The sequence below is a fragment of the Maylandia zebra genome, linkage group LG4 (genome assembly GCF_041146795.1).
Source record: "Maylandia zebra isolate NMK-2024a linkage group LG4, Mzebra_GT3a, whole genome shotgun sequence".
NCBI lineage: Eukaryota > Metazoa > Chordata > Actinopteri > Cichliformes > Cichlidae > Maylandia > Maylandia zebra.
This window is the reverse complement of record NC_135170.1, coordinates 9682533-9691919: the sequence shown is the minus strand read 5'-3', so window position 1 is coordinate 9691919 and position 9387 is coordinate 9682533. Positions and strand designations below refer to the sequence as shown.

Genomic DNA, 9387 nt, shown 5'->3' with positions numbered 1-9387 from the left:
ACCTGCTTCAACAGTAGTCTGCATCGTTTTTTTCCAGCTATGTAACTGAGTGATGTCCTTGAATTCAGACCATGGGTTTACTGACATCTCAAAAGAGACTTTTTATGAATTATACTCACAGCATACATGTATTTTTTCATATAGAAATGCACACACACACACACTTATATATATATATATATAAAAACGGACACATTAATATAAAAAAAATCCCTCCACCGCTAAGAGAAAGCAGTTATTACATTACATAAAAAAATATATTGAGCAACAGAGCACTGTATAGCAGACAAAGGAGTTTACTGCAATCCCTAGGTGTGTCTCACCATTAAATTTCCAAAGCAAATCAATCGTGCATTTCAAACCTTTTGCCTGTTTGTTTCATTTGTAAAGGATGAGACGTGCTGATAGCTGCTAGGGCTTTTTTATGCCTTGCCAACAGAGAGAAATCACGCATCTTGCACGTGTAATATGCACAAGTCGATCATTTTCTTTTCTTTGTTTCTCTGCACACACTGCCCTCTGGGTACAAATAAAATACACAATGAGTAACTGTGTTTAAGATCATTTGACAGGTACATTTTGAATCTTTTTTTTACAGAAAGAAGGGTTTATTTTTCTTCCTAGATTTTATTTGCATTTCTTTATTTTTCAGTTTAAATATAATTAGTGGCCTTATAGTGTTTTGGTTTACAAATGACAATTAAATTTTATTTACACAATGCTAAATGATTTATATCAAATATGTAAAACTTTTAAATAACATAGTGCTAAATCATAACAACCATAGTCAACAGCAATGGAGGCACAGATGAAGCGGGATCAACAAAGCAAGGCTGCATTCAACACCCTGTGACCCATCTGGAACTCCAAAGCCTTATCTCAGCGCAGCAAGATCTGCATCTTCAACAGCAACGTGAAAGCAGTCCTCCTGTATGGGTCCGAGATGTGGCGGGTGACCAACATCACTACCAGCAAGATACAGATTTTCATCAACAAGTGCTTGCGACACATCCTCAACATCAGATGGCCTGAGAAGATCTCAAACACAGACCTGTGGAAGAGAACCAGCCAGAACCCGGTCGGTCAAGACATCAAGAAGAGAAAATGGGGCTGGATAGGCCACACACTTCGAAAACCACTCGACAACATCACAATGCAAGCACTGGACTGGAACCCACAAGGGAAAAGGAAAGTGGGGAGACCCAAACAGACGTGGAGAAGATCTGTCGAGAGCAAAGTGAAGGCCGCCGGAATGACATGGACCCAGATGAAGAGAACGGCCCAGAACAGAGTCCGTTGGCGTGGTGTTGTTGCGGACCTATGCTCCACCAGGAGTCTACAGGAAAATTGAAATCATAACAACAGTCACCTCAAGGTGTTTTTTGTTACAGAGAAAACCCCAGCAATCAGACAACCCCTTTATACAAGCACTTGGTGACAGCGGGAATGAAAAACTCCCTTTTAACAGGAAGAAACCTCCAACAGAACCAGGTTCAGTGAGGGTCAGCAATCTGCATAAAAAGCTTAAAAATCTGCCAAAGCAAACATACTGAGCTATTTGACTCCTTGTGAATATGGGAGGAGCTAAAAGTAGCTCTTATAGTTAATATTATATTTTATATTATATTATGTTTTTATTTTATTCTTTAATGCTTAATTTCAATATTTGAATTTTATTTTTGCCTCAGTGTCTTGAATGGTACTTGTCAAATGCAAAGTTTAAGAACTTCTAATTATGTATGACAACAGAGGTGGGACCAAGTCATTGTTTTGCAAGTCTCAAGTAAGTCTCAAGTCTTTATCCTCAAGTCTCAAGTCAAGTCTCAAGTAATGTCAGGCAAGTCAGAGTCGAGTCTCAAGTCACTGGTGTAAAAGTCCGAGTCAAGTCACAAGTCTGAAACTTTGAATTTCAAGTCCTTTCGAGTCTTTAAAAAAAAACAACGAAAAAAAGCATGTTGCAGTTATGCTAAATGTAAATATTAGACCATGTAATTTTTTAATCTGTGTTTTTCTCAACACATGACAAAATAGTTAACTTAGAAAATATACACAAATTGTGAAATTGCACCTCTTTAAAATGCAGCTCAATTAAACCTAGCTCCAAGAATAATTTTCACCGACAGTTCTGAGATAAGCTGCATGTTATTCTTGGATGCGGTTGTAGGACCGGCTTTGAAATCGCATGACAAAAATATCATACATAAATAAATGATTTTTTTTTTTTAAATATCATTTAAACACAGCTTCTTGACATTTTTGTGTTTCTTTTTATCGCTGTGTGACTGATTTTAATTGAAAGCCTGCGTGCGCTAGTACCTCTTGCCACGAGTTCCCAGAATCCTTTGCGGTTCTACCCGTGAATGACGTCACATTTTCAATCTCTATATAATATGCATGTTAAATTTTATATTTGGGGTAAAATATCAAGTCTTTTCAAGTAAACCGGTTCAAGTCCAATTCAAGTCCCAAGTCATTGGTGTAAAAGTCCAAGTCAAGTCACAAGTCTTACAACATTTTTTCAAGTCAAGTCTAAAGTCATAAAATTAATGACTCGAGTCTGACTCGAGTCCAAGTCATGTGACTCGAGTCCACACCTCTGTATGACAACACAAACACTGTGACACACTTCCTACAGTCATGTTGACGTTCCTATCTCAGTAAACACATGCACCAGACTAAATTGTTGAAAAAAGGAGAGATGTCCTGTATATATTTTTTAAATATTACATTTATTGTATTGTTAGATCTGACAAAGGTTCATTTAATTTTTAGCTAAAGTGTAGTTTTCATTTTTATTTCAGTGCACTACGAGTCACGTTTACATAGTTTTCCTTCCATAGGCTTTAAAGTAAGGGGGCTTTTTCAACATTACATTTGACACATACATAAGGAGTGTTTGAGCTCATATTATTTAATACACCTGGGGTAACTTAAATCCTCATGATCCACTTATGATGGATAGGTTTGGTGCTCAACAGTTGAGCCCCTTGAGCATATCTCAGTCCACTCTGTGCGTGTGAGATATCTTCTTGCAAGTCGTTAGTCCATCGGCCAGCAGAGCAGCATGACTTGCAGACTGTACGTCTCCACTACCTGTGCTGCAGCGGATCATCATCAATCATAATATACAGTGGCTTTTGTTCCTGGTGGGTGTAACCCACAGACTGTAGCGTAGACTCTTGTCTGGTGAAGGGGTGTGCGGCGGTGGGGGGCGTGTGCACGCGTGGGCGGGTACGTACCGACGTCACCACTGGGTCCTTGCTGTCAACGCCAAAATAAAAACGAGTAAAAAAAACAAAAAACTTTTCAAGTAGACTCATGACAGCGGGGAATCGGGGAAAGCCTCTCTTCTCCGGGCTGTAATGGTTGTTCTGCCACGTTGTGCTGTAGCAGCGGAGGTTGTTTTTCTTCTTCCCTGAGCTCGCACGGGGAAAGCCTGCGGGCTGCCTCCGATTAGCAGACTTGCTAGCTAACGTCAAGTTGGAAGAAAGTGGAGAAGACACGGGGCGAACCGGGAGCTCATCCGCCTACACAGACGCATGCGACGGATAGCAGGTACGAGAGCTCACCCATCTCCTTCCACCACATCAGACACAGCGCAGACTAAAAGCCTTGCCGTCTTTATTTTACTCAGTTTAGGCAGTTCTCCCCCGCACATACCTTAGGACTGCAACAGCTCCCGTGTCCCTCTCTCCTCCTGCCGTGGCGGCAGAAACAACAGGACACGTAGCAGTCCACACAGTTTGAGCTTTCTTCTGGAGCAACTTTGCTCTCCTGAAATCAGTCCGCTGCGCTTTGGCGGCTTGTTACAATCCGCTCAAAACCTCCTGTCTTTGTGTTGTTTAATAAGCTGTGTTTCTCTCCCCCATTGTCAATGAGATTCCTATTTTTCGACACATTTTTTTTGCCATTCTCTTCAGCCGTCTGCAGTGCTTTTACGATGCATTTGCAACTACAACCCCCGCCAAACATAGTGGATTTATTTATGGGGGTTATTGCTGTTACATAGATCCATTTTTACTGTAAGCCGAACCCGCCAGTCGCCGATGAGGTGGTGCGGGCTGCACAATAGTCCAAATCAAAGAAGAGAGGGTTTGCTAAATCTGGGCATTTCTTCCAGCTTCAAACGGCAGTAGCCACCAGTCATGTATCAGTATTCGTGTCATGATCCTGCATGCTTGCTTGCTTGCTTGCGGGGTTTGGTGTGATGAAGCTGGCCGAAGACTGATCCTCCAACTCGGAGCGAGCCAGACCCATCCCTCTGCTGTAGCAATGCGGTAGACTGGGGGGGCCGGTTTAGATTTCCAAATCAAAAAGGAAGGGGGTGGGGGAAGAGTTGAAGCCCTATTATTTATATTTGGTCGATATGTCACAGGGTCACGGTTTGCTGACAGCAGCAGGATAGTCCAGCGGACCAAGGTCGGACGAGGATGGCAGAGCACTTCTCCCGTCCGACCTGTCAGCCGCAGTGAGGAGGCTCCGTGAGCTGCTCCTTCCCATGGGGCGCTATGAACCAGCCTGCCAGGTGAAGAATGCCAATGAATTATTCAGGCACATGCTGCATATGATCAGGGTTGCCCGGGAATGTGCGTAGCTGCTTCTGGGGACAATAAGAGCCCACCCCCCAAAAAAAGAAAGAAGAATGGCCTGCCTCAGCTTCCCTGCTGAACATGCCAGATTTGAGAGAATGGGGCTTTGGAAAGCTGGAGTGGAGTTGCACTTCTTGCAGCGGCTTTGATTCTTGGTAAATGTGTTTATTTACTGCAGAGTGAAGTTTGTCCTACCGATGGGAGTTTGTGCAGAAGATTACTCCAGCGCTGTAATCATGGTCGACACTGAATTGATGCAGTGTTGCTCGTGGCACTTTGGCTTGAGGTGCTTTGGGTTTTTTCAGCAGGTTGTTCTTCCTTGGCTTTCACACAGCGGTGTATATGCACAGCACTGGACATTTTAATGTAGATGAAAAATGTTGGATACACACTTAGTAATATGGGTCAAACTGCTTAGGTTGCTTTGTAAACAGCATGATTTCACAAACTGTACAGCAACTGCTGTGTCTGCCAGTCAAAAGTGGAATCACGTGGCTTGCATAACATTCGTTCATCCATTTATATATTTCTAATTGAGAATGGTAAAAAGACAGTAAATGCATGCCATGTTTCCCACTGTGTTGCAGCCCCGCTTCTCTTGTTGAGGAGGCCAGTTGCTGTAGTTTGAAAAGTGAAAGGTTTCCGCTTCGTAGTTTGATATAGGATTTTAGCCACTCTATGGGCTTCCTTATTTTTATTTTATTGTTGCAGAATAATCTGAATGAATTGACTGCAGGCAGTTAAGCACCTGTAGGAGTGTGTGCGTATCCTTGCTGAAACAAGCAAGGCTTTCCCTGACAGAGACTTAATAGCAGTGTATGATGCTACAAATAAATAAGTATTTCCACTAATCCACACTTAGTGGGTTTTAAACTTTGTGCTAATAACAAGCTGCACAGTTCCTCTCCTCTGTAGCCATGAGGATTCTGTGTACAGAATTTCCTAATGAATTCAAGAGTTTCCACTTTGCTTCACTCGATCCTCAATGAGGCTTGGCCCAGAGGAGGCAGCAACGCTTCTGGATCTCGTTCGAGTTTTAACTTACGTGTGTGGATGTGGTGCTGAGCTGTGTCCACTGACACAGGTTTTCAGACTGTTTCCGAGCCCACATAGTGAGCCATTCAGTCCTGCATTACAGCCATTTAGTGCTGCTTTTCAGGCTTGTCCCTTGACTTCACAGGCTTATGTTAATCTTTTAGTAATATTGCGCAGTAAATGATCAAATCCTCCAGTTGGGGTTGGGCTGTGTCCACATGCACATGATATACACCTTTGGATTTACAAGACCAAATCTGTTTGCCTTGTCCAGGTGTATATGGAGAAACCGAGTTTCTTAAAATCCTTACATTGGAAGGATTTTTGTTTTAAAGATCAGTCACATAAAACACTGTTTATGTGTAAAGAAATGGCAAAAATACATAGAAAGGGCTATGTTTACCAAAAGACTTACTTGTGTACATGTGGGCAGGGCCTTAAATCCTTGAACTGATTAACCGCAAAGGCCTTCCCAGAGTAGTGACGCTTTTCCAGTCTTCTGAAAAACTCAGTCCATTTGGGATGCTCTTTTTAAGCTCAGCTATCTTACTAGTTAGACTAATTAGCAGTGAGATTTTTCACCAAGTCTTCTTTACATTTTTTTTGCTGGCAAATATCCCAATGTTCATGAAAGAACCGCTATCTCATATTTTTATTTTTTTAAGTACATTTGATCAGTTTTAACATTAGATATTACGTGTTTGTTGCAATTTTAAAGTCAAATATAACATTAAATAATTCCAAATATAAACAATGTTAACTCTAAGAATTTAAACTTCTCTACTTTTTACTCAGCGTCACAGTTTTTTGGGAAACGGGGTTTTATCAGGACAGAGTCCAGATCAGTGCTGACACAGGATGTGGTGATAACTGATAACAGGTCATTATGTGAATGCACTTCAGTACCCTCTGTTCCCTGTGAACTTTGGGTCTTTTTTGACCTCCTTTTTTAAAATTGTTTGTTTTAAACATGGACAATTTGGCTGTAATTGTGGTTGTGATCTGTTGAAGGGGGGAAGCTGAGAAATGCAAGTAATTTTTGCTTGCAGGAAACAAATAACAGGAACGGCAACACTCACAAGCTGATAAGTGTCGAGACTTGTAGTGCGAAGTCCTCTTAGAGAAGTGGAACTTCTTTAAATGCTATCTGTTTTTTCAACTTAGGGAAGTTCTCAGAAAAATGTCTGAACTTCTTGTTCTTGTTTAACGTAACAACCAATAGGACTACTGTCTGAGCTTGTATGAACTGATGAAAATCTATAACTACTCAAGGACTCATTAAAAAAAAGTCTCTGATTCAGTGGTTTTAGTGAGCGTGGCACCGTTCCCTCGCTGATTACCTGCGGTTTGAAAAGACTGGTTTCTGGTGCGATGACGTGAGTCAAAGTAAATAAATCTCATAAGCTACTCAAATATAGACTGTTCACAGTGTATGTTTACAATCGGTAGTTTGCTTAGCATTCCCTGGAACGGTTTCCTTTTAGTTCAAATTTGCCTTATCATTTTAAGATAAAGTGTCAGCAACATGGAAGCGAGGCAGAATGGCAAAGATTGAGTTTAAAAAAAAGGGGTTTAAGCCTAAACAAAGCTGTAACAACAAGCATTGTTTTAAGTAAAATACCGCCTGAAATTCTTTATGCAATCCCATGAGCTGAACTTGTTGCTTCATCTTGAAAATCCTCTTTCGCTCAGGCTTTGTTTTCTTCTCAGGGATTTTTTTTGGTGTGTCCTAAACAACTCTCTGTAATCCCCTTGCAAAATGTGCATAATAACACAGAGCCTTTTTTCAGTTCTAAATGCTTAGCATCACGTATTCACACCCAGTAACTTCTTTTCTGTTTCTGCCACTCTGTTATCCATAAAAGCTTTTTACCCCACCTTTTCCCACCGTGCCCTTCTTGGCTAAAGCGCTCATGTCACTTGCATTAGACGGCTCATGTCTTCAGCTTATATTTCTTCCCTCTGTCTCTTTCCCTTTCCTCCTCTTCTTTGTGCGCCGGCTGAACCACAGTTTCCCTCCGCTCTCAATGCCACCTCAGTTTCTCTTCTGGCACTGCCCAGAATGACTGACAGACATCGATTGAACCTGTCCATGTGTATCACTCTCTGTGCATCCCCCCCCCCCCCCCCCCCCCCCCCCCTCCTCTGCTCCCCATTGTGTTTAGGTGAGTGATGGAGACGAGAGAGTTGACCGTGGTAGCTGGTAGCTTTGTGGGTTTCCAGCTTCTCTTCTCAGTGGCCAGCCCGCCGCTCTCCTCCGCCATTACCCCAGGTTATGGACGGCTGCCTCCCACCAAGCTCACTGAATGGAACTCCAGGTACGTCACAGGAAAACGCTGCTCGTCAACAGGCCTTTTCTTTCCACCTGAGCTACCTTGTTTTTTTACAGCAGCGCTGTGCTATAGTGCCATTGCTGGTAGTAATGCCGGCACATTTTAAGAGGAAAGGGAACCGATTATGTTGCATTACCAGCAGAATTGGATGTAATGCCTGTGGGAAGAAAATTATGGTGGACGATCATTGGTGAATTTTTTGCAGTGAAGACAGTAATTTCATCATTTGGGACTGTAATTTTCAGTGAATGTGAGTTAATTATTTATTTATTTTTTTTGGTAGAAAAGCATGGAATTGATTCTGGACTGAGCATCAGTACTTGGTTGGTGGAAAATGGGGTATAGCCGGGGATTTCTTTCATTTTTTTCCCCCCTTTTAGGAGGTGATAAAACATTAAGAATGATCGATTAGGATAATAAATGTTGAAATATACTGTACAACAGTCCCTCCTCTCCCATTTCTTAATATTTTGAAGAAGCCAGATCTCCTAATTTTTAAAAGTAGTCTTGAGAAATACCTCTCCAGGCTTTCTGAAGGTCTCACAAATGTTTTTTAGGACATTTGTTGCTTTTTCACCATTTTCAGAGGAATGGTTTTTGGGGGTTTTTTGAGCTGCTTAACACTGACCTGTGAATCATTCAAGCATCAAAAAAGGTCATGTTGTTCCATGGCGAATCGACCCGAGTAGGTACTAATGGAAAAGGGGCTTAAGAGTCCACAGCTATCTGTAAAACACGGTGGAGGCGCTGTCATGGTTGTGGCTGCAATCAGCCAGTGAAAACTGATTTATAACTGAAGAAACACAGTATCAGATTTTGATCCACCATGCAGTATCATCTGAAAAGCTTCTGATTGGGAACAGCTTCATTTTTCAACATGAAAATGATCCCAAACACAGTGCCAATACAGAAAATGCATATCGGGCCCGAAAAAACACACATCAGTCAGGCATGGATTGGCCCCCCAGAACCCGGTTTTTAACATTATTGAAGCATGGTGGGATCATCTTGAAAGAAAACTGAAGAAAAGGCAGCCAACATCCAAAGAAGAGCTTTGAATGTCTTTTAAGAAGCCTGGAGAACCATTCCTGAAGACTATTTAAAGAAATTACATGACTGCTTTCCAAGGACTTCAGGCTGTGCTGAAAAATAAAGGTGGTCAAACCAAATATTGACTTTTAAGCTTGTTAGTCTTTTTCTACCATTTTTTTTAGCTTGTATATTGTATTTCCATGCATGTTTGTGCATATTTCAATAAATTGTAACACACACTCCCCTTATTCATAGCAAAATATAAAGTAATGATATTATTTTTATTTTTTTGTCATAAAATTGTACAAGTAAGATGCACTTCCTCAAAAAAAAAATAAAAATCTGTAGCTGCAAAATGTTATAAAGCCTTGACCGAGCTAACCTCTGTGCGGTTCTGT

At 41.4% G+C, this 9387-nt stretch overlaps 1 protein-coding gene across 2 annotated transcripts in view; it reads left to right on the top strand.

Annotated features, from left to right (window-relative positions):
• The first annotated feature begins 3066 nt into the window (after positions 1-3066).
• Positions 3067-9387, top strand: part of tlcd4b (TLC domain containing 4b) — a 20824-nt gene continuing 14503 nt past the window's right edge. Inside the window, exons 1-3 of one of the 2 annotated variants that reach the window (XM_004562893.4) lie at positions 3067-3555; positions 4376-4525; positions 7790-7942. In XM_004562893.4, coding sequence (XP_004562950.1) covers positions 7797-7942 — 146 coding nt within the window. In that variant the 5' untranslated portion in view covers positions 3067-3555; positions 4376-4525; positions 7790-7796. The remainder of the gene's footprint in view (positions 3556-4375; positions 4526-7789; positions 7943-9387) is intronic. The other variant, XM_004562892.4, reaches the window with a different exon arrangement.